The 24796-nt window shown below is 39.3% G+C and overlaps 1 protein-coding gene and 1 long non-coding RNA gene across 4 annotated transcripts in view; both read right to left on the bottom strand.

The window, feature by feature from the left end:
* Positions 1-1793: 1793 nt before the first annotated feature.
* Positions 1794-6774, bottom strand: LOC144317252 (uncharacterized). Its single transcript, XR_013383192.1, has 2 exons — positions 6298-6774; positions 1794-2222 (listed from the first exon to the last, which is right to left on the bottom strand). It is a non-coding gene; the product is annotated as an uncharacterized LOC144317252 (long non-coding RNA).
* Positions 6775-6777: 3 nt separating this feature from the next.
* Positions 6778-24796, bottom strand: part of COL12A1 (collagen type XII alpha 1 chain) — a 116774-nt gene continuing 98755 nt past the window's right edge. For 2 of the 3 annotated variants that reach the window (XM_077903348.1, XM_077903350.1), the window contains 10 exons: positions 23893-23946; positions 23277-23330; positions 18995-19048; positions 17302-17373; positions 14006-14041; positions 13832-13898; positions 12298-12486; positions 11262-11330; positions 10053-10223; positions 6778-7834 (listed from right to left, as the gene is read on the bottom strand). In XM_077903348.1, coding sequence (XP_077759474.1) covers positions 7653-7834; positions 10053-10223; positions 11262-11330; positions 12298-12486; positions 13832-13898; positions 14006-14041; positions 17302-17373; positions 18995-19048; positions 23277-23330; positions 23893-23946 — 948 coding nt within the window. In that variant the 3' untranslated portion in view covers positions 6778-7652. Of the gene's footprint in view, positions 7835-7976; positions 9031-10052; positions 10224-11261; positions 11331-12297; positions 12487-13831; positions 13899-14005; positions 14042-17301; positions 17374-18994; positions 19049-23276; positions 23331-23892; positions 23947-24796 lie in introns of those variants that run through there. The other variant, XM_077903349.1, reaches the window with a different exon arrangement.

Below are 24796 nucleotides of genomic sequence, written 5' to 3'. Positions count from 1 at the left end.
AATATATTCAGCTCTAGTATCAATGAGAGCCATCACCTTTTGTTTCTCTGTGGGGTACCAGTGAATAGTGAGCTCATAGTGAAGCCTCTGATTGCCCTGACAGCCCTCGCAGGCAGGCAGTCTTAGCCTGCATCCCGCCCCCGGGGTCTGGGTGGCACCCACCACTGATAGGACTGCATCCCTAAGGCCTCTGCTGGAGCTGATGGGGCATAAGGGATAGTAGGGACAGGTGGGACAGGTCTGAACCATTGTTCATTTTCAAAACTTTCCATAGGCTGGCCAAGACATTATTAGGTTCTCAGTCTGTCTTTTCATGTGAGATCTCAGCAGCAATGAGGTCAAGCCACATTTGCTTCTGGGTTACTTTTACCAGATCTTTTACAATTGATAAACTTTTGGCTTTTCAAGCTCCCTCCCTGTCTTGGGATTTTCCCACAGCCATACTGATTCCCAGATTTGTCAGTTTCCTCCAGATAAGCAGTGAATGGCTCAAATCATAAATGTCTTATCCCACAACAAGGCTCAGCATAGATATCAGCATCCATACCAGGTAAGGGGGCCACTGGAGTATCATGCCTTTCATTCCTACAGTGAATGTGACCCAATCAGGGCCTTCAAAGCCAGGGACACAAATGATCTGTCTCACTCCCTAATCCTTAAGAATTTATTGTACCTCCTCTAGAGATTTTCGGGTTCACACATGCCCAGGGAGAAGAGAAACCCCCTTCACTGAGCCGAGCCTCCCTGCAGATTAGAATAATCCAATCTATAAGGTACCGAATGCCTTGAACACCCTAAGCACAGGTACTGTTGGAGGGCATGGTGTGTTGTAAGATTGCTCATTTTCTTTGCTTCCTGCCAAGTCAGAAAAATGCCACTGTCTCCCCTTACACTCCCACCACTCCACCCCGCCCCCAACTGCTACCCCCCACTTCATAGCCACATTATGTCTGGATACTTTCCCCAGCATTTTGCTGGAACTTGGCAGCTGTATCAATAAGCTCAGTGGGAGTGTATTCTCTCACCATGAATGGTTCCTGAACTGAGGGCTGTCCTGCTGACTGGAGTTGTTATTGCCGTGCTTTTGCTTTCTTTTGTACCGGGAGTCATACACCATGGGCTGTTCATCCATTTCACTGTCAATCACTACAACATCCTCCTTTTTGTTCTCAATTTCCCAGGGATTCCACCTCTTTATGTCTCAATCAAGCTCTGTCACCAGTGTTCCACCTTCATCCACAGCACCCTACAACCTCCTAGTTTTGCAGAATGACATGCTAAGGTCGCCAACTTATTATCCTACTCTCTCACTTCATCTGTTAGCCCCCAAACCAACAGAATTGTAAATAACCTCACATCCTCTGATCTCAGCTCTTCTTCCAACTTTCTAGCTCAAGCTTTGGCTCTAACTGGGTATGAGTGTGTAACCGAACTGCCCGTAGTAGAGCCCAGCCACCTATGGAAGCCATGTGTTTTTCTGCTGTAGTTCCCCACCCCCACCACGCACAGTTCTTCCAACAAGTGCATTACACCAGCCAGCATTTACGGAGTATCCCTGCAGTCTCACACTACTGGCCACAACTATTTAACATATGGGCCATCCTTCCCCACATAGAGGTCAATGGTCAACACAGGATTTCCCTCATGGATGCCTCGTTCCCAACACCCATCTGTCCTGGCTGACTCACCAACTGTTGGTTCAAAACCTTGGGAGCTTCCCTGCTGAAATCTGAAACTGTCCCCTATACAAAGAGGACAAGGAGAAAACAAAGAGAGAGGCAGACCACTCCAGATTGGTAGGCGGCAGTTTTAATGAGCAAGAGAACTTACAAGGCTTGTGTTGGTTGTCTACAAGACAAATAGATAATCTAATTCATCCTTTAGAATCTTTAAAAAGTAGGTCTTAACTGGTTTCAGTCATGTGTTCAGTCTAGATATTCCCAACCACACCTTACTCTCTCAAGGCTGTGCCCTTAAAACAACTCCTAGTGTGCAAATGGTGGGTGGAATGTACATTCCAAGGGCAGAGATGGGGAGAGCCTCCAACTGTCCAGGTCCATCCAGCTCCTTGGCCAATGGTGGTCATGTTCTCTTGATGTCCTCCTCCAACAGTAGGATAGTACCATGAAAAGAAGAATAACTATATAACAGTCCAAAGTAAGGAATAATCAAGACTTTTTTTCACTGGTGGCTCCTACAAAGGGGGGTGGGAATCTACTGCCCTGCAACAAAGTAGACGTGAAGAAGTTCAATTACACATGAATTATTTGATCTACATACAGTATTTTGATGTTTCCAATAAAATCTAGTGTGTCAAGGAAAATAGTTTCTTCCACCTGTAGTTATTCATTCAATAAATGTTTGTTGAATGCCACCTACATACTAGCACTTTGGTGGCTGCTAGAAACACAAGAGTGAACAAAACAAACATGGTGTCTGCCACACTGCAGGGATCTTGAACTTTGGAAGTGATAAGATAGTTATCCCAAAGTGATTATTTCAGCATCAAATTAAAGGATTAATGGGGGGGAGGGGCCACCTGGGTAGCTCAGTGGTTGAGTGTCTGCCTTTGGCTCAGGTTGCGTTCCCAGGGTCCTAGGATTGAGTCCCACCTCAGGTTCCCTTTGCCTATGTCTCTGCCTCTCTCTGTGTGTCTCTCATGAATAAATAAATAAAATCTTTCTTTTTAAAATGAAAGGATTAATAGGATGTGACCAAATGAAGATAGCATGTTCCACAAAAGGAAATAACACCTGCGAAGGCTCAAAATACTGGAGGGGCAGAGCAGGAAGTCCAGTATAAATTGGAAAAACTCTAATGAGATAAATGAGGTATCATGATGTCAAAAAGTAGGAAGAGCCAAGTCCTTGATGACTAATGAGTATTGATAAGGTTTCTGAACTAGACACCACTAAAAGATTTTAAGAAATGTAGTGATATGACCAGACTTGTATTTTTAACAATCATTTTGGCTGCTAAGCTGCAAGAAAAATGATTTGGAGGGCAAGAAGAGTGGCTAGAATGAGACCACATAGATTCTAGGGAATCCGGACAAGTCAATGGGGCCTAGAGGGAGAGAATGGCAGTGGGCACACAGAGAGGTGAACTGTTGAAAGATGCTTAGGAGATAGAATCAAAAGGATTTAGTGATTGATGGGATGTACGATGTGAGGGAAAGAAAAGGCAGGTTATTGAGTTTCTGAGTTAAGCAGAGAGAGTGTGAGAGAGTATCACTCACAAAGACAAGAAACTTGTAGAAAAAAACTGGTGTGGAAAAAGGGGTGAGGGATTTCACTTTGTTCATACTGAATTCAAAATGCCTGTAAAATGTCCAACTGGAGATGTACCAAGGCAGTTGGATGTATATGCCTAAAGGATCAAAAGAAAGGACTAGGCTAGAAAATACAGTTTTGGCATAAAAAGTATATCCAAAGCCAAAGACAGAAAGTCTAAAAATTTCCCATTCTGGCTGATCATTATGACTAACCTGAAGAATATATTTAAAATATATATATTCTTGGGTCTCCATTTCCAACATGCTGAATCACTCTGGAATCCGAAGACCTATTTGAGGGGGGTCAAGCCTACAGAAAAAGACACCCTTCCAGAGACCATTCTAAATCCCCAAGGGTCTAAAATTGAGTAGTAACAATTGAGTAGTAAGGATGACTCAGATATACGTAGAAGTTCAATCCCCTAGTCCTCACTGATTAGACGTGAGAAGTGAAGGAAGAGGAGTTTAAGGTCATTTTCAAATTTCTAGCCCAAGGAGCTTGATGGTAGGAGGGTGGAGAGACAATGAAGGAAATCAGATTTGGAGATTGTGTCAAAGACTGAGGCCTTAAGTTGACCGCCAGTCAACTAAAGAGTCCTTTCCCCTCTTACGTAGCAATAGAGTAGCTGATTTTAGTTTGGCACATGGCCACCCAAAATAAAGGTAGCATTTCACACTTACAGCTAGATATAGCCAAGTGACTAAGTTCTGGATAATTATATGTAATATAAATTTATTGTAAGATATGTTTGCAACTTCTAGAAAGTATATTTAAATGGAAGGGTGGGGTGGTTGCTTGTTTTGTTTTGTTTTGTCCTTTCTCCTTCCTGCAGGGGATGAGAGTCAGAGCTCTACTAACAATCTTGGATCACCAGTTTAACTGGGCTGTGGAAACCACAATTAGAAGAGCCACAATGTAGAAAGAGCCTGGGTCTTTGGCTTTTTAAAAATGAGAAATAAAGAAATTGCTAGTTGTTTAGCCTACTGTGATTTTGTGACTTTCTGTTAGTCACAGCTGAATTCTAATCATAATTATATCAAATGCTAATTTTGAGTTGTCTGTAGAACTTCAAGGAGGGATATACTGTTGGATGTACTGATACAGAACCAGGTAAGACATCAGCATTGGAGACAGAGTCTGTAAGTGACCACATGTAGGTCATTCCCTGAAAGCAAGTCCATGTGATTTTTTTCCAATAGCCTTCAGCAGCCAAATCTAAGAGTGAAAAAGTTAATAAATGTTCATTTAGACATTCACATTTAAATTCATTTTCTAACCACAACTATAGAGTGATTTGGGGATCAAAGTTACCTTCTATTTAAAAGATTGCCTTTGAAAATAAAAGATTTACCACAACTATTCTTTATATAATTGGCTACTACTCTTTATAAGGCACTCAGACCATAACAGGTTAGTATAATCAAAACCCCTTTTATCATGGAGAAATTATGACTAGAACCAAATGAGGATGTAACCTAATGTGCCAAATACAGTACAACATACATAAAAAATAAACACTTAGGAACAATTATATTTACCTTATTTTTACAAAAACTAAATGCAAGCTTGAGCAACCCCATAGGCAGCATAATTCTTAACAGATTCAAAAATAGATGCTCAAAATCTGAGAAAATATACATGTAGCCACCTGTTAAACTTACTAAAAGAATTGTTAATCCCACTGTACAAAATATTCTACTAAGAATACTCAGAGATTAGTAATCTATGTATGTGCTGTTTTTAAATTTTGAAACATTTCCCATGGTAGACTTCATTAGAAGATGCAATCCCTTCCCACTTTTCAGACTAGTTTTATAAGAGCCCTAGCTTCAAATATAAATTATAGAAAATGAATTTCTTATAACACTTCCAAATTTAAAGAGCTAGAAAGTGTTTTAGGTCGTGCTATGTTTCCTCCAAAGTAAGTCTGAATAAATAAACCAGCACGCACATGTCTTATTCTGTGAGGTTTTACCATTAGCTTTTAAACCTAGGCTACTTTGCCTCTTCTCCCTATCACTTGTCAGTTTTCTCTCAATTGAGTACTACAAAAATAATTTTAACATAAGATTCACCAAACTGAAGGAGACAATACACTATGAAAATAAAAATTACAACATATATCGCAGCTGGATATTAATTTGGTGTTATCTCCCCTGGTTAGAACTGCCTTGGCCACTCCCCCCATCCCTGCAGACTAGAAGGTAGTTAAATCAGTACATCGCCAATTTCAAGAATCCAACAGGCATCTAACCAGTGAGAGAAGATGAATTCCTTTGTGGCTTGAATTCATGTGGTCTTGGGCCTTAGCTGGGTCAGTGACAAGGAATGGAAACTGTCTTCAATCTCCTGATACAGAAGCTCTTCATTAAGGAGCATCAGAAACCCAAATGAATCAGAAACTTAATCAGAATAAACTCCTAGAACTGTAAGGTTTGAAAGCTCCTACTCAGAGAGTAAACATTCCCAGAAGGGGAGGAGGGAGATCCGGTAATAAAACTGGGTTGAGAACCACAAGACCTAGAGTTTTAGTCTTGTTCTGATACTAATTAGCTAAGTCTGTTTCCTTCTCCCTAAAGCAAAGGATTAAACTGGGATGATCTCAGTGGTCTCTTCTAACTTTAAAAATGTAAGTCCTGGGGATTACAGAATGCTATGACTTTAGCACTATTTGCTTGCAAACTCCTGAGCACAATGCACTCCTTCATTGTCCTTTCCTTTTGATCTTGGCCTCCAGGAAGCTTCTTTTTTAAGATTTTACTTATTTATTTAACAGAGAGGGAGAGAGCACAAGCAGGGTGACAGGCAGAAGCAGGCTCCCCACTGAGCCTGACCAGAAGCTCCATCCCAGGACCCTGGGATCATGACCTGAGCGGAAGGCGGATGCTTAACCAACTGCACCACTCAGGTGCCCCTCTGGGAAGTATCTAACTCAGATGGGGTTTTTTTTTGCTCTGTAGAAAATTGTTTCTCATTACCTCTCTCCTTCTATTGATATTGGTTCTTTCAAACCAATATTTACCTTGTTTTCTTCGCTATTTAGAATGGAGTTACCGAAGTCATCAATGTGCAAAAGGAAATTTTTACCTTTACGAACTTTTAGGAAATTTTTAAAACTAAATGTAAAAATTTCCATTAAGGAACTTTCCTTTTCGCATCACACATGTTACTGGGTAAAATATGGTATAGGAAAGTGATTAAATCAAAATCATGTGGGTTGTTAAAGATTATTTGGTTGTTTGGGGTCTCCTTGGATACCTCCTTGTTTTTCCACCAACCCACACATCCTCTACATTCCAAATAAAGCCTTTGGAATCTGCTGAGCTTTTTTAAGGCTCTCAACATTCTCTATGACTTCACCATATCATTAAAAATCTAAAGTTATTTAGCATAATTTAATAGTATTAGCAAGATTTGTAACCGTATCCACGGATATAAACTTGTTTGTTGTGACAACCACCCAAACACTCCTAAAGGCCATTCAAAGAAAAAGCATACCATGTCAAATTTTCAGTAGTTTTATTGAAAAATGCCTCTTTTGTTTCAGAAATAAATAATATAAGGCAGTGAAATTCACAATCTGCAGTTAAAATATAAAAGCAGCAATTCTATGTTCATAGTCTTGCAAACATTTTCCAACTGCTTTTGATAACTAAGAAACATTATGTTCTGAAAAAAAAAGTTCATACTAAATATACAACACAAACATGCAATTCCATCGCTGCAGAATAATCTGCAATTTGGCATAAATGTTAGTGTGTCTAAAACAAGGAGGTTTAAGGCAATATGGAACTGTATCCAGTTGATACAATAATTTCAGCTACATGGCTTAAGGTTTGTGGTTGTTAAAGGAGATGTAAAGAGCATTCTATGCCCTAATGTATAACAGAAGATAGAAGAGGAGGATAAACCATTGCAATGGAGTTGGTTTTATTCCCTCCTTTTCTGTTTGAGGAGGGGAATTACTTGAATCGTGGTGTAACTGAATCCCAAACAAGTATTGGAAAAGATGAACCGCCCTCTCGAAATAGACAGTAGTTCGGGCTTCCAGGACTTACTGCTTAACCTAAGAGTTTCACTGAGGCTGCCCTTTGTGCTAAGGAAAGGCACAAGGCACGTTCTCTCCTTGCAGCTTTTGCGAGCAAAGGATTTTGCAAGCATTTCAAGGGCAAAGGCAAAAAAAAAAAAAAAAAAAGTCTACAAGACTGCGTGCAGCGAGCTAGGTTTCCTGCAGAAACAAGGTTCTCTACAGCCAGAAAGCGTACTCTTGGATGAAGCAACGCCGGAAGAAACATCGCAGATGAGACGTGCACCGCTCCGTCTGACCTGTAAAGGAAAATCCCAACACCTCCCCCAGCGTGGCCGCGCTGCGCGGTCTCAGGTTCGCTGCCCGGGGCCGCGGGGCAGGGCGCGCCGCCAGCGCGCGTGGGGAGGGTGCTCGTCGCCAGGCTCGTCGGCGCCGTAGTCCTCGTACTCGTCGGGCGTCCGCTCGGGCTCCACCGGCACGATGAAGGGCTCGCGCTCGGGCAGGTAGGCCCCGCCCTCGGGCACGTACGGCTCTGTCCGATTCAACATTACAGTTATGGCATGATTTGGAAGGCACACAAACAGCAAAAGCTAAATCATCACCCGAGGTGATGGCACTCCAGTCTTAATCTCATCGCTATAAATAGATAAGTTACAATGTTCTGATTACGTCCGTTTGCAGAGAGAATTTGGTGATGATCAAATAATGGAATGACACTTTTTTTTTTTAACCTTCGAGGATCCAGCAGTAAATACAACCATTGCACAAATATACCTGGGAAGGGTCAGAGGCTGCGCCAAAGAACTGTAAAGGCAGAAACCTAGGCAGGATTTTCGCAAATTCCCAAGTAACTGTTCATGAGTTCACACTCCTCAATTCAAAGAACAATTTGGAAAGATGAGGAGGAAAGGGGAAGTTTTATTGGCTCCTAGAAACTGAACTGTGGAGGTGAGAATCAACTATCACCAGGTGATATACAGTACATGACATTTTCTGTGGCTGACTCTCCCACAGACTGAGTTACAGTCGGTGGGTAAGGAACACCAGTGACTACAGCGAAACAGGAAGGAAAAAAGTGATTATAAAACTTTGGTGTGAAAATTGCAATTACAAAACCCAAATGAGAGTACATGTACAAAAAATAATAATAATAAGACACATGCCCTGAATCAGACACATCGCTAACAAGCAAGAGATGAGGAGATTCCATTCGGTGTTATTCCGGCATAGAGCAAGCAGCAGGCTTTGATGCAGAAGCTTATTGTAGAATTGTTAAGTGATTTTAGTGGATAGGATCACATACAAATCATTTACAAGCCACAATTAGTTTATTATTTACATAAGACATTTCTCTTTAACCAGGTTAATTGTTTTTCTCAAAATGGCATAATCTCCGCTGGTTAGTAGTTTTATTATGTGCCTCTTTCAGAACTGAGGCTCATCATGGTTGTGGGTTTGAACTTTTTTTTAAATAATAGTTTTCTACATTATTACTGAAATGCATCAGGCTTATAAACTAACACCACTGCTTTTGTCTCATTCAAGTTAGTATAAAGAGTCTCCACCCTCCTTTATGATGTCCACCCAGTTCTTTAACCATATCTGTGGTGAAATTTCCATACAGACTCATTTCCTAATAAGCACGTGCGCAAACATCTCAGAAACAGGATTTTCATGTATTCAAACTGTAAGCAGCACTGGCGACTTAGAAAATTTGTTAGCCGGAACCTGAAACAGGTCAAAGATGATAGTTTTTAAAAGTTGAATTACTATGCAAAAAATATATATACACATCCATCTAAGTATGTAATGGTTAAAATATATATATATATATATCCATATATTTCCAGTTATTCACACATACCATAAGGCAGAGGTATTTAAAATTTATCTTATAAAGAATTAAATTGTAATTTTGTGAATGAGTTGCATGAGAAATTTGCATTAAAATTCATTATTACTTTTGGTCATATGTAAGTATACACATAAATATATAGATATATAGATATTTAGATATTCAACTACTCATGCACTATTTGCTAGTAGCCAACCATATCAAACAGCAGTATCATTTTTAAAACTTGCAAGATGCTTGAGGGTGCGCTGATGAAAAGGTCACCACTGACCACAGCATGAGTTTCTTATTTCCAGATCAACGTATCTCCCCTGTTCCCACATTCCTCAAAGGCGGGCATAAGAGACCTGGCCTCTATAATTGTCAAACACTAGATGTGCACTACCAATTCTTTGAAAAAATCAAGTCCCAGATTTTATGACCATTAATACTATGGACAGTGTGAGCCAGTAAATTATTTTCAGTTGTCTGCACCATGTTATCAAGTAGTTTGCCTGAACATTAGATTCCCAAAACAATTTTTAGTATGGATTCTTGACATTCTACAATTATATTCAACAAATCCCTGTTTCCAATCTTTAGGTTTAAGGAAAAAAAAAAGCATTTGATAGCATTCTCTGAACTCCCAAAAGAAATTAAGAAGAGGTTTATGATGCGATTTGGCAAATGTAGACATACAGGAAGGAAGAGCAAATAATTACTCACTCCTAACAATGAAGTAATGTTTTACGCTTTGAGAGAAAACAATGTGACTACATAATCGAAACACGTAACTGAAAGAGTCGATATCTTCAAGAAATCCTCAAATCAACCTTCCTTCAATCCTAAGGAACTTCATTTCCATAAAGGTTCTTAATTCAGGTCAATTGGGGTTCCTACACTGGCAACAACATACCTGGATAGCCTTGCCCATTGTATGGGATGCTGGCACACTGGGATGAGTCACAGTATCCAGGAGGACCTGGGGGGCCTCGGATACCTGAGTTTCCAGGACGACCTGGGGGGCCAGGGGGACCTCTTGAACCTGTGGACCCTGGTGGACCCGTTCTGGATTCTCCTTGAGGACCTAGTACGGGGTTAAAACAAAGATTTTCCCTTTTGTTAAATATATCTCCTGAGGCAATCAACAATTCTCAAGACTAGACGATTCACTAGGGTATGGTAAGAAAATATTTCCTTAAAAGATCACTGGTATGAAGCAGTGTGGAACTTTCTTACCAGTCATCATCCATCAAGAGTTAATGATAGATATACAACGACTTTAACGATTTTATCCAAAGAAAATTGGACTTGCCAAGAATTAAGCCAAACTAAAGATATCAATGAGTTCCCTGGAAAGCTCCCACTCTTACAGAGATAAAGCTATCTGAAGGAAATGGCTATATTAACCACATGAGACTGCCAGGAAAACATGGGAGTGCCTGCTCCACACCTCCAGACTACGTGAAGTAATATTATTTCTGGATCAAGTTATACTTATTTATGGTTAACATAAATGTAAAGATTTAACCATACTTATTTATGGTTAACATAAATGTAAAGATTTAACCACGAAGGCTGACCTTGGTTACCAGGGTCTCGTGGATCTTAAAATGAAGAAAAACAAAAATCCATTTTCAATCTAGTAAATGAAATGCATAAAACAACTAGATGACTATTATTTCTCTACAAAACATCAATAAAGAAACTATGAATGAAATCTTGCAACATGTCAGGCTTTTAGCGAGGATATATTTTCTGTCTGCTAGCAACTTCTTGAAGAATATGAGAAGAAACAGGAAATAACACCATCTTTAAAGTCTATGTGGCCAAACAAAACAAAGAGGAATTCCATTAAAACAAAAACAGCAACCCTCTGTGTAACTAAAACTCCTACCCTCATATATTAAAGTTCTAGTAACTGCTTAATAGAACGTATTCAAACAGTTTTTTGAACAAAGAGAACATAAAAATGAGGAGGTTATACAAGCTGAACTTCTTGCTAAAATATATTCATGATGGCAGGCATGCCTGGAGCTAACAGGATGAGATGGTGAATCTCTTGAGGTTGTATCCTCTCTCAGTACTTGTGCTGTTTACTTATTTGATGTCCTGGCAAACATACCTGGGGGGCCAGGCAGCCCTCGAGGTCCTGGTGACCCAATACCCCTTTCGCCTTTCTCTCCTGGCAAACCTAAGCAAGGACAAAAAGAGAAAGCACAGGGAGAAAATGATCTGGACACACGTAGTTTTCATCTTAACTGGTAATGCTTAACTCAAGTAATCCACTTCTTTTAGTGAAAGCAGAACCTAATTTTTCACAGAAGTTCACTCCTGAAGCCAAATTCTTTCTAGACATTTGGGTAATTCCAGATTCATAGCCAAGAAACAAATCTGGCTACAAGTCAGGGGAAAAATTATTTGAAGAAAACAAACATGTCTAATATATATATATTTTAGAAACAGTAATTAAGAACAGGATCTTGAATAAATAGTTACAACTCATTGAGAAACATCTTAAAGGTATCTTATCTTTGGTAGCCCCATCATTGCATAGCATCCAAACCATCAGAATTACAGAAGCATCTAAGCCTTCTCCGGAACATGAACTGCTGCTTTAACAAAAGCAAACACCCAGAGTCCTGACACATCTGGAATCAAATAATCTTATTTTTCTTCTTTTCCTACAATGACACTTATCTACCATGAAATTAAAGCCAAACAAACACGTAAAACCAATGCCAGGCCCTGAATAAAGGAACCAAAAGAATTCGGAGCTAAAACTGTAGGGCTCTTTAGTACATTCAGTTGGTGCCCAACTCTTGCCAGTCACAATAATTAATCAGATTTTAACATCTGAGTGATTTTGCCAAAATACAGTTTCCTCCATCAACAATGACAGCAACAATCAGAACATAGCATTATCTTTACTGAGATCTCCTGACAAAATCTTCCTGTGTTCTGTGATATGGATCTTGATGGCCTGGGGCTGCCTAAATAAAAAGACAGGTTCATGGACACACAGCTCTTCTGGGGCTGTCCAAACAAGAATAGTTAAAGCAGTTTGCCAAGTTCAGTCTTCCATGTGCTTTTCAACCTGTCCCAAATCCCACACTTGCAAACTCCTTCCTTTTCCCTGCATAGCAGCCGGAGACACCCACCTCGTTCACCTGGGGGTCCCTGCATCCCTGGAGTGCCGGGGAAGCCTGGTCGCCCCCCAGGTCCTGGTTCTCCTCTGGCTCCTGCGCTGCCAGGGGGGCCTGGGGGGCCTGGTGGGCCTGGTTGGTTGCGACTGGAGTGATAATCATTCGGAATCTGATTCAGCATCTGATTGAATCTGCTCATCTGACCTACAAACAGAAATAAGACTTGTTAATGAGAAACCCAGTAGGAAGGGATGAGATGGTGAAATCTTTTCTCTTAGTGCCTAGTGAAATCCATCTCTATTCCTCCCCCTCCAGGACACATTCTAATTAGAAGCCTAAAAATAAAATAAAACACTCCAGCTGTGCAGGACAAAATGATCCCTGATAAACAGTTGTCTCCACAAAATACTGACCAATAATACTGACAACATTACTATAAACCATAAAAGAGTTGTAAAAGTTTAATATGGCTCTGATATAAAGCCCTGTGGTTTGCCAGAAGATGTCACTCAAAAGAGAACCTTTCTCAAATTAAGGAATTATACCATTTTTGTGTGTACCTAAGAATGATAATCAGGCTGTAGTATAAATTGGAATCGCCTGTGGGAGCCATTGAAAAATACCGATTTCTGGGCCTCATCTCCAAAGATAATGATTCAATATGCTTAAGGTGTGGCCCAGGAACCCTCGTTTTCAACAAGGTGATTCTATTGCAGGTGTTCCTCAGGATCACACTTGAAGAAACACTATTAAGACTTCTGAAAGAGGGAACCTCAAGTTTAAGGCCATACTCAGTTCATGGGCACTGAGCTTTATTACATGGTAGGCTTCATTGAATAAGAAGGAAGAATATGTGAAAAATAAGAAGGCAATAAGAAGGTCCCCATTAAAATGTACTTTCTGTGATCAAATTAATCTTGATGGGCTTCCTTCTTTAAAGTCATAGAATAACTTAAAGTTTATAACTTTAAAAATCCAATGTTTGCTGCTTCTACATATACCCAGATGACGATCACTGAAAATCCTAATAAGGAAATTCGAAAGCCCTTTCAAAATATGATTTTGTATCAGATTTAGTATAGGAAAACAGACTATTATTTTACTTTGGATTCTTACTTTATCTAATGATGGTCATTAAAATATCAGTAGTTTTATTGAACCAGATACAAAACTCATAATATATAAAAATACAAAATGAAATGAAATGAAATGAAATGAAATGAAATGAAATGAAATGAAATGAAATAGAAGCATATATCTTAGGGACGCCTAGGTGGCTCAGCGGTTAAGTGGCTGCTTTCAGCTCAGGGTGAAGACCTGGGATCGAGTCCCACATCGGGGTCCCTGCATGGAGCCTGCTTCTCCCTCTGCCTGTGTGTGTCTCTGCCTCTCTCTCTGTGTCTCTCATGAATAAATAAATAAAATCTTAAAAAATAAAATAAATTTTAAAAAAGAACCATATATCTTAGAAACTTTATGACTCAAACTCTGCATTTTCCTGCAATAAATTTAAAAACCATTCATACATTAAAAATAAAAGAAATTTTACCACTTATCAATTGTTCACAGACTTGTCTTGCAACTGCTCGCATCATGTTCTGGGAAGCAATGTCTCCCTTGTTAATTAAATCAATGAGAATCATTAGCATATTATTTCTATAGTTTCAGACTTCAATGTTTAACACACAAAATAAATGTGAATCAGATTTTAAGAAATACATACTCTATCGCCTTTCTCTCCTTTCAATCCAGATGGACCCTGAAATGTAGGAATTTCATAGATGAGAAACTGACAAACATGATCTAAAATGATTCATGAAGGCAGGTGACAATGAAAGAGAGCAAGTTCTGCTTTCTAACAGATTAACAAAATGACACAACATATTTATATCCAGGTTACTCACATTTTGCTTGTCTGTAAAAGGGAATCTTTCTGCCTTTTTCTGTCTCTCTCTGTCTCAGAAGCAAATATCCTCCAAATTAGTACTGAGATGTAAATTTTATGATCACACATTTATAAATTATGTACTCTGCAGATATTTATGATGCTGTTCACAATTTAAGCCTGGAACTAAAATATGGATGAGAAATTGCCCTTGATACCTTTCCTTTACATCACCGTGGCTGGGTAGCTCAGCTTCTTATTGTACATCATCCATGAGGTTAATCTTGCTTCAGTTCTAATAAGAACCAGTGGGCTTTTGGTCAGTTTCCTAACTAAATATGTATCTCTAACTTCTTCCAATTAGTGTGTGTGTGTGTGTGTGTGTGTGTGTGTGTACATTGGGTATAAAAGGAATCGTGTCTCTCTTACTAAATAATTCAATTCAAATTGAGGTCCCACATCTAAACACAGCCACAGAATATTTGTCCCTACTCTGTCAAGCCTCTCACTGGCCATGAGAGGATCTCGAAAAAAGTCTTTTTTTTTTTTTTTTTCTAAAAAAGTCTTCTATAGTGCAAGTTTTTGTCCTTCCATAATGTGTTTCTGGACGGCCAACTGCTATGATGGAAGGAACATCTAAACCATTGACAAACCCGATGCTCAGGTAATACCCCAAACCAAACCACTTTTTACAGTCTCCAGAATTTTGACTGAACTCCAGTATCTTCCTCACTGGTCTTCTTGTTTTCCCATTTTGCCCCTAGGGAGTCTATTTTCCACCCAGAAGCCAGAGTGATATTTTTTAAAGGGAAATGAGATTCCGTCACTCCTTAGCCTCTAAGGGCTTCCCATAACACTTAGTATAAAATAAGAATTCCCTATCATCGGCTAGGTGGTCTACATGATCACCTTGCCCAGCTGTCTGACCTTGTCTATTAGCCCTCTCCCCCTCAACTCGCTCCACTTAGGGTATGCCGGCCTCTCTGCTGTTCCTTCACAAACCAGACTCATTCCTCACTAGAGGCTTTTGTTCCTACCTGGAATCTTCTCCCCACAGATCTTCAGACAGCTTCCTCCCTCACTTCACTACAGTGTCAGCTCCTCAGATGCGCTCCCTGACTACCAGGTCTAAAATAGTCACCTTCTCACTATCACAATTATTCCCCAACCCCTGACTCTGTTTCCTTTTTCTTCTTATCACTCAACACCACCAAAAACTGTATTGTTTATTTACACATTTTTGGTTTACATCCCCCAGAATCTCCATGAGGACCAAGACTTTGTCTTGTTCACACAAACTTTTTGTATCCCCAGACCCTGGAACACGGATTAGCACATTTAGGCACTAAACAAGCAGGTGTTGAGTAAATGGTCAGGAACATTCCACAAGCAGTTCCTTAAAACATCACCATACAACATCGTGTATTACAAGTTAACAAGATACCAAATGGTTACAATAGCTAATGACATGAGCTAACAGTGGGAGCCCAGCTCTTTGCTAAGACCGTTACACGCCCATCTGCTAGTTTTAGTTTTAGAAATTAAAGGTAAGACAAGAAAAGAAGGAGCAATTTTCCACCTTAGAAGGAGGAGGAAAATAAAGGGAGCAAGAGGGTAGGTAAAGTCCAAATCAACGTTACCAAATTGTAATAAGAAACTGAAGTTTGGTGCTCCCTTTGCCAAAAATACTAGATTCTTATCAAAACACTATTATTATTTATTTGGAGCCTTCTGTAAGTTGCAATGAATTTTTTCTCCTACATTTATTGCTACTTTGAGATTGTTCCTGGTGTGTGTGTGTGTGTGTGTTTTAATTTACTGCCACTCTGAGATTGTCGTAGTATAGATGATTTATAGAAACCATCTTTACTGCCAGTATCTAGAGATCACATTTCAAGTCAAAGAACCAGAAGTTTCTTTTAGGTTTCTAGCTCCAGTCATCAACTACATCAGGCATATTCTTATGTGGGACTCCATTTCAGTCAGACTCCAATGAAACAGAATTGTGAATGGGTAGAAAAGCTTCATGTGCTTTTAACTGCTCTTGTGAAGTTTCTGCCATGATTCATTGAGGAAAAGAGTAATAAATTCATGTGCTAGGGCACACACAGATTGTAAAGTATATCAGGAATCCTTTCATCTTTATGCTGCTTGCTTAATTTTATGTAAACATAGAAGGCAGGCCATGTCACATAAAGATTCGACCCTAAGTTTCTTTGACATGAAACAGCTTTTAAGCTTGGGTTTATATAACTTGGACAATACTTTAAAAAAAAAAAAAAAAAAGAGGTCTGTCCAGAGAACAGCCCTGATGGATCTGTGTCATTGCTAATGTTTGGGCTTCATTATCTTCAAGGTAAATTTTTATCTTTTAGAATTCAACTCGGACAAATAAACTGCTGAAAATACTTTCACACTTCATCCGCAAATGAGAAAAAGGCTGTAAAGAAGAATATGATGCTCAACAGTCATTATAAATACTTCTGGATCTGTAATTTTTGGAACTTCAACTTCAGTTTTGGAGAGACTAACCTTAAAACCCCACACGCACATAATGCCATATAACTATTACTCTAACCAAACCATCTGACTGAAAGAAGTTAAACTGTATGTAAGTTGGAGCAGGGGAGTATAAAAAAGTTAAGTAGTGGATTAGAAAAATCCTTTCAATACTAGGACTACTATTCTAGCATCCTCAATGAAAGAGAAATAAGTGAATGTGTGGCTGGCTGACCTTCAGGAAGGTTAGCATCTGCAAACTATGGCCGGAGGCGCCATGCACCACCATCATGTATTTTTTCTATCTTAAGCAGCATACCACTCCTAAATAAAAAGAATCATTCTGCTGACCCAGCCTTGAGTGTTTATACAGTGCAGAAATATGTGTCTTGGCTCAAAATCCCATTCTCCTTTTAAAGAAACCCTATGACCACAATTTTCAACCCAGAATATTATAACTCAGAGAGAAAAACTTTAGAACCAGTACCAAGTTAAATCCGTGGGTTTAGCATAGTTTCAACAAATGCTTCAAACCCATTACGGCAGAGATAACATAAATCGGCCAAAGCCTTGCAGCACCCTCGTTATTTATGACCACAGGAAAATGACTTTCCACACGCAATCTGTCCACTTACTGGTCTGCCATGGTCTCCGGGTTTTCCTGGTTTCCCACTTGGTCCTGTGACTCCTGGGGAGCCTGGGCTTCCCTGCAACACACAAGCCAGGCTGAGAAAGGGAATGAACAATGAAAAAAAAAATCCCATCTAAAGTAAACTAACAAACGTGGCCAGCTTTAAAAGCCTTTCACAGAAGCAGCATATGATAGGGAAGAGCAAAACCAAATTTTAAGACAGCATGAAGAAAAAATACCTCAAAAATTCTTACTCTTATGGGGTGTCTAGTTCTAAAATATATTTTAAGACCGTTTGAAAAGAATCTATACATAGGATCAGTTTCACAATTCACAGACTTCGAGTCTAGCAAATTGCTTACAAAATGAATTTGCAGAAAGGAATCCCTGTTTTTTTAGTTTACTTCTATTACAAAACCAGAAAACCCATCCAAAGACAGGAGTGAAAACTTTGGTTGCGGAGTAGCTGGGTTTCTGCTGAATCGGGAGCCACTGTGGCAGTCTTCGCTTGTTTCGGGGAGTCCCTCTCACAGCCTAGAAATTCACTTTTTCTTTGGTGCTTTCTCTACATTTCCACTTTGTTCTATCATGTCAGCACTCTTCATCCCATCCAAACCAAAAGAATTTCTCCCTGTTGCTTTTAACACAGCTTTAAAAATCTCACCCATATTTTTCATAGAATATTTATAATAGCTACTAACCAATATTTTATGTTCTAAAGCCTAAAATTTCCTTAAAATGGAATCATCAAATTTTGTTATACAGTTAATCCTTTACTTTGTCAATTATACAAATATTAAGTAGGCTCTGTGGTAAATAGAGCTTTAAAATGCAGGTTTACTATGCACATAACTTCTCCTCTACCTGAGAACATATCTATTGAGCATAAATAATAAAATTATTTTAACACATGCTCTCAAGTCTTCCTATTCTACCACAAGACATGAAGAGCATCCATCACCTCAAACAAGTTCATTATTATCTCACCTCAGATGCAAGTATATTGATGCCACTTTCCAAATCATTGGCTGAGTATTTTCCCCAAAGATCTTAATTAGAAGATCTACTTAGGGGATCCCTGGGTGGCGCAGCGGTTTAGCGCCTGCCTTTGGCCCAGGGCGCGATCCTGGAGACCCGGGATCGAATCCCCTGTTGGGCTCCTGGTGCTTGGAGCCTGCTTCTCCCTCTGCCTATGTCTCTGCCTCTCTCTCTTTCTCTCTGTGACTATCATAAATAAATACAAATTTTAAAAAAAAACTTTAAAAAATTTTTTAAAAAATAGAAGATCTACTTAGGTGATGACTGATAGTGCTCAGTAATAAATATCCTTAAAATTGAAATATCACAAACCACCGATTCTTAAAATTTTAGAACAGAAAGTAACAAGTAGGTCTTAAAACCCTACCACTCAATGTGGTGTTGAAAGGATGGAGCACCTAACCAGCTAATGGTCAACTCAGTCAGGGATGTTTTTCTGTTTTTCAAATATAATTTGATGAAAAAGAAAGATTCTGCATTCTAACACAACAGTTTTCTGTAGCTCATTTTGATTTTGGAAAATAAAACACTCCCTGGACAGTGTACCCCACAGCACTGATGGAATGTCTCCCAAAGGCCAGGCTACTGGGCTTTTCCCTAGCAGATGGGGAAAGGGTTTGGGTGGGGGGAGACAACAATGGAACTCATTCATTTCTTACCGGTGGCCCAGGGGGGCCCCTGGGTCCCATTGCACCATCTTTTCCAGTAAAGCCCTATTGTAAACATAAAATTAATTATGGATTAGTGAAATAACAACTGAGTGAAAAGGAAAGACGCAAAAGATCTTGCTCAGAGTGAAGGGTCAAGTACACACTTGCAAGTAACCTTCCAATACGAAGACCAATATACCCCCCCCAAAAAATGCTTTCCAATTTACTTTATGCCTTTTAATGAATAATTTCCATACTTATTCATCTATATAGCTATATAGTAATAAATAAAGTCATTTTAAGAGTCAAACTAATCTTCTCCTAAGATGGTAGACTCCTCTATAAAGATGCTCGCTTTTGCTTTTGTACGAGTGTGAGGAAGCCTAGAGCAAGGCGAACCCTTTATACTGAAAAGTCAATGTCCACAAACTAGCCCCAAAAGCATCAAAGTGGCAGGAAGAGAAATGTTGCTGACCAGAGCTCATGTATCATAATAGATGAAGGAGAGGCCAACTACCTGATTAAAAACTCCCTCGCTTCCTAAGCAATGGCCAGATAGCCAAGGGCAGGACTACTGGTGTCTCCACTCCTGGGGCATTTCTTCCCACATTCCAACCCCAGAAAAGGGGAAGTTCTCTTAAGTGCCTTCCACTCAAAAGAAAATCCTCAAATCCTCAGCTAATTGTTTTCAGTGTTTATCTTTCCTCATCTCACATGAAAGGTCAGATCCGCATGGGTGTCAGGTTGACTAGGAAGAGAGATGTGCCCCAGGAACACCATGCTTGGCTGTGTGGCCTTGCTCTGTGGCTCTCACGACCTACGTCTGTACGGTGCCAAATGACCTCTAACTAGAATGAGTCACTCTGCTACCCAGTTAGCACTCATTCCAACAGAGAGATCTCTGAAATTCAGCAGAGGATTTCTGAGTCAGGTCTTTTTTATAGTTCTTGCATTCCTCTGTCAAAGGAGATTTTTGTCTCAGTTTCTACAGGGAATAGGAGTGATAATTTCATCCATATTCTTGGATTCTAGCAAAAATCAAGAGCATTTGGATAACTGCCTGCATTAAATATCCATGGTTCCATTGATTTTACAACAGAGGAAGTTTAAATTATTTCTTTAAAATAGTGTTAGAAATATTCCACGGCCACCACCCCCCATTTTTTTTCCAGACACTTAAACAGATAAAGACTGTTTCTGGGAGATCCAGGCCTGCTTAACAAAAAACAGACTCCAAGTTCATCTGATGTTACATCAACACCGCTTCTGAGAGCCACTTGAGAAGCAAAAATGATCTTGGTAGAATTGCTTAGACAGCTTGAATTGCATTTCTTCCACCTAAATTTCTCCAATGTCTATATAGGTCACTCTTTGTTTATTTGTTAGTTTACGTGAGCATTATATTTCTGAATAATCCTCCTTCAGTCAGCTTAAGAACTTTCTGATCAATCACTTTCTTTCCCCTCCCCCCGCTTTATTGAAGTATAATTGACAAATAAAAGCTGTATATACTTATGGTGCACAACATGGTGTTTTGATATACGTAGACTCTGTGAAATGATTACCACAACCAAGATAATTGACATATGCATTGCCTCATATAGTTATCATTTTTGAATGCAGTGAGAACATTTAAAGATCTACTCTATTGGCGAATTCCAAGTGTACTATATAGTATTATTAACTATAGTCGTCATGCTATGCATTAGATCTCCCAGGCTCATTCATCCTACATAACAACTGGAACTTTACACCTTTAACCATCTCTCTGTATCCCCCTCGTCTCTGCCCATGGCAACCACCATTCTACTTTTTGTCCCCATGAGTTCAACTTTTCTTAGATCCCATACATAAGTGAGATCATGCAATATTTCTCTTTCAGAGCTTGGCTTATTTCACTTACTATAATGTCATCCAGGTTCAAGCTTAATCCATGCTGTTGTGAATGACAGGATTTCCTTCTTTTTTAGAGATTTCCTTCTTTTTTAATGTTTTATATATAAAAATTGTCCATCCATGAACACTTAGGTCTGATCAACCATTTTATTTTAGAAGAAACATACATCTGAGTTGGGGTGAAGAGGATTTTATTCTGATGTCCACAGAAGGTCTGCCCACCGAGCTATCTGCAGAACTTTCTGCTATAATTTTATTTTATTCTCCTTTATCAAAGCTGGAGTGGTTATTGCTGCTTCCCCCTATGTGAGGCTGGCTGAGAAGACCTATGGTTGTTTTCAAAGATACACATGTATTCAATACCTATAGGTGCAGTTCTTTTGTTTTTTTCTAAAGGTCGCCAAAGCCGTGCCTCATTTTGAAAATCATCTATGCTAAAGACAACCCATGCATCCAATTCCTACCAACTCCATCTTGGTAACAAGTCTTCTTCCTTCCTCACTGTGGTCCTTAAGCTTGGTCTCCTAAGCTTTCTTCTCTTCTCTTCTACCACAGAGTTCAAGTTTCTTTCTTTCCGTTTTTTTTATTCTAGCCAAGATGCCTATACCAAAGTCTATCTATCTAACTTGACAAAGTTGTTTATGTTCTATCAGCTGTGCACCCTATTTCAGCATTAATGGTAGGAAACAAAGTGGTAGGTAGGTGGATAAGGCTGGGTGGGCTGGGCAGCCTGGGTGGCTCAGCGGTTTGGCGCCTGCCTTAGGCCCAGGGTGTGATCCTAGAGACCCAGGATCAAGTCCCACATCGGGCTCCCTGCATGGAGCCTGCTTCTCCCTTTGCCTCTCTCTCTCTCTCTCTCTCTCTCTCTCTCTCATGAATAAATAAACAAAATTTAAAAAAAAAAAAAAAAGGCTAGGTGGGAAACAGCGGAATGATTTCCTGAGAAGTTATCTCACTCTCAGTCAGGGAGATCTGACTTTGCGGCCTCACCACAAAGTTGGATTCACGGATTAGAGTTTGAGAGCAAAAAAGCAAAAAAGCATAGAACCTTCCCATTCTGTCATTTTTCAGAGAAGCAGTGATGATGCCAATGGTTGCCTGACCACTTCAGGGAGTGCCTGTTGATGGGACATCACTAGTGACCTACTGTATCTGCAGAAAGCCCACACTGGCTGGACATGATGAGTCCAACAAGACTTCCATAACAAGAACACCAAGTGCATCAGCCCATCATCACTTCTTGATTGCAGTGCCTTTGGTTTTGTTTGCTCACTGAAGAGACTGACTTGTTACCTCTGCAATCTTACTATTGTCTTTTATTGTAAAATAAGAATTCAAAAAAACTGAAGTGCCAGTCTCAAAAGAGTCAGAAGAATGTATTATATAAGTACCCCCTCCAAGTCATAGATTTCTAAAGATCACAGTTTTCTCTCTGACTTCTCTCTCCCCCAAACTCAGAAGTAGGCAAACAAAGTTCACTGGCATATCATCCACCATTTGGTATTATCTGGGCAGATATTTGCTCCAACTGAATACCTTCCTCTTCTGCCCAATGTCTCAGAGGTATTTAAGTAAGCAAATGAGTGTCTTAGTGACAGCTATTCCAGTGCTAGCTCTCTCAGATCCTGCTGCTAATCACAAGGTTTAACTTGATTAGTCAGAATATAGACTACTCTTGGGCTGTTGTCTGAACCCTAAGATACTGAAAAGTCAATGACACTAACATCTCTTATTAAAGTATTCGTCATTTCCTATGAAACCAAATGTTTCTGTAAGGTAGAATAGAACACAGAAATTATGTTCACTGTGCTTCTCATTACTTATCCTAGAAAAGATAAGGTTTCCTGCACTGATCCCATCATAAATCAAGAGGGACCTGAAAGCTGCCACAAATGAGCAAAATTCCTATTAAGCGCCAGTTGTCTAGCCCATCCTCAAGGTGTAAAAGTGGAATTTGAATTCTACATGTGTTAGGAAAGATGTTCTGACCTCATAGAAAATGCCATGGAAATTTTGACTACTCTCAGAGTTACATAAAAGCTGCCTTATAAAAAAATTTATCTTAGAATTTAAAAGAATTTGTTCGGATTCTTGAATCTCTTTCCAATCAGCTAAAACTCCTCTTAAGAACTTTTTTCTAATAGGATATATTTTTTTTAATTCCCAAAATGAAAATTTCAAGGACCTGCCGAAAGTCCCACCATTTTGTTTCATAGACCTTGAGATTGATCTTGTGTTAGGGGGTCCACTGATACTAGTTTTTCAGCAAACTCCCACAAGATCTGTGAATCCTAAATTTCCAGCCATGCAAACTGAATTGTGGAGGGTTCTTAATTAATAGGCAATAATGTGGTATCATATCCAACATCAATAGAGTCTGCCCCAGAAAACTTACTCTATCTCCTGGAGGTCCCATTGGTCCTGGTGGGCCAGGTAATCCTGGGGTTCCCTACACAAAAGGAAGCAAACAAATGAAAAGCTGTAATATAGTTCCTATATGAGAAAAGATACGTCTTATTCTCCCAAATGTTTGAAAAAGTTTTCAAGGGTGGGGGCACCTGGGTGCCTCAGTCAGTTATGATCCCAGAGTCCCCAAATAGAGCCCCACATGGGGCTCCCTGCTCAGCAGGGAGCCTGCGCCTCTCCCTTCACTCCTCCTCCTGCTTGTGCATTCATGCATGCTCTGGCTCTCTCTCTCTCTCTCTCTCTCAAATAAATTAATAAAGTGTTTTAAAAAATATATCAGGGAGCTCTGAAAAGAAACAGAAACTAGAACAAAGTACAGTGCCAGCCATATAGTACAATCATGATTGTCAATAAGCTGACACCTGAATTGAACAGCACAAACGTGACAACTATAACCACAGAATGAAGTGGTCATTCATGGGAAGCACATAGGCTGGCTTCTGCTTTGCTGCTTCGCCTGGGTTCACCTTTTGGGGCACTTGGGGGACAACTTTTCAAATAGTCCTTGACAAGTGAAAGAAAAGACAACTTCAAGAACAACTCACTGTTCGGCCGGGAAGCCCTGGCTCTCCAGCATCACCTTTCATCCCCTGGCGACCCTAGGGCAGCAATGGGAAAACAGTCCTCAGGCATTTTACAGAGATTAAGTGAAAAGGGAAGACATGAGTCACTTCTGAAATCTCCATCACTTCATAAATCCAATGTAAACACGTTTTGGAAGGTAGATGAATAAATCATTTTTTGGATTGATGCTCACTTTTTAAACTATAAGTGCTGTGTTCTTATAATATTATAGGATAATTTTACATAATTATGGAATGGTATACCTACTTTAAAAGAACATAGTTTAACATAAGGGATTTTCATGGAAATAAAATTTGAAGGGAAAAAACTATTCTTTTTATTTAATATATTTAATTAGGTGCTAATTTTAATAGAAAGATTGTCAATGCACATTATGTTGTAACATAATTTTGGTTTTTATAACTACATGCTAGAAGACATTTGTTACAAAGGCAAAGTTGAATTAATTAAAACTGATAAATTTAATTTAATAATAGTAATAAGATAGGTAAAAGCTCCCAAACTCCTTTTGGACATAAGCAGCTAAAAGTAGATTCAGTCAAGCCTTTTGAGCGAGAAAGCCCTATCCCTCCACATGTCTCATTTCTAGCTATATCTGATATCTATTGTTTTCCTCTAAGCGTCAAAAAAATTTTATCTGTCCTCTATTAAGGTATCTTAGACGGGAGTTTAGACTTGATTTTAAGACTATGCAGGTATCAAATTCTTATTTATATACTATATTTTTTTGTTTATTTTAAGGTATAGAAAAAATGGTAGTAGTTAAATAAAATATCAGTCTTAAAGGGTAAAACACCTTTTATAACTTCAGATTCGCATTTGGAACAAAAGGTCAACATTTTATTTAAAAGGTTTTTTTAAGGA

The sequence above is a fragment of the Canis aureus genome, chromosome 7 (genome assembly GCF_053574225.1).
Source record: "Canis aureus isolate CA01 chromosome 7, VMU_Caureus_v.1.0, whole genome shotgun sequence".
Lineage (NCBI taxonomy): Eukaryota > Metazoa > Chordata > Mammalia > Carnivora > Canidae > Canis > Canis aureus.
Note: the sequence above shows the minus strand (reverse complement) of the source record. Positions and strands in the feature narration are given on the sequence as shown.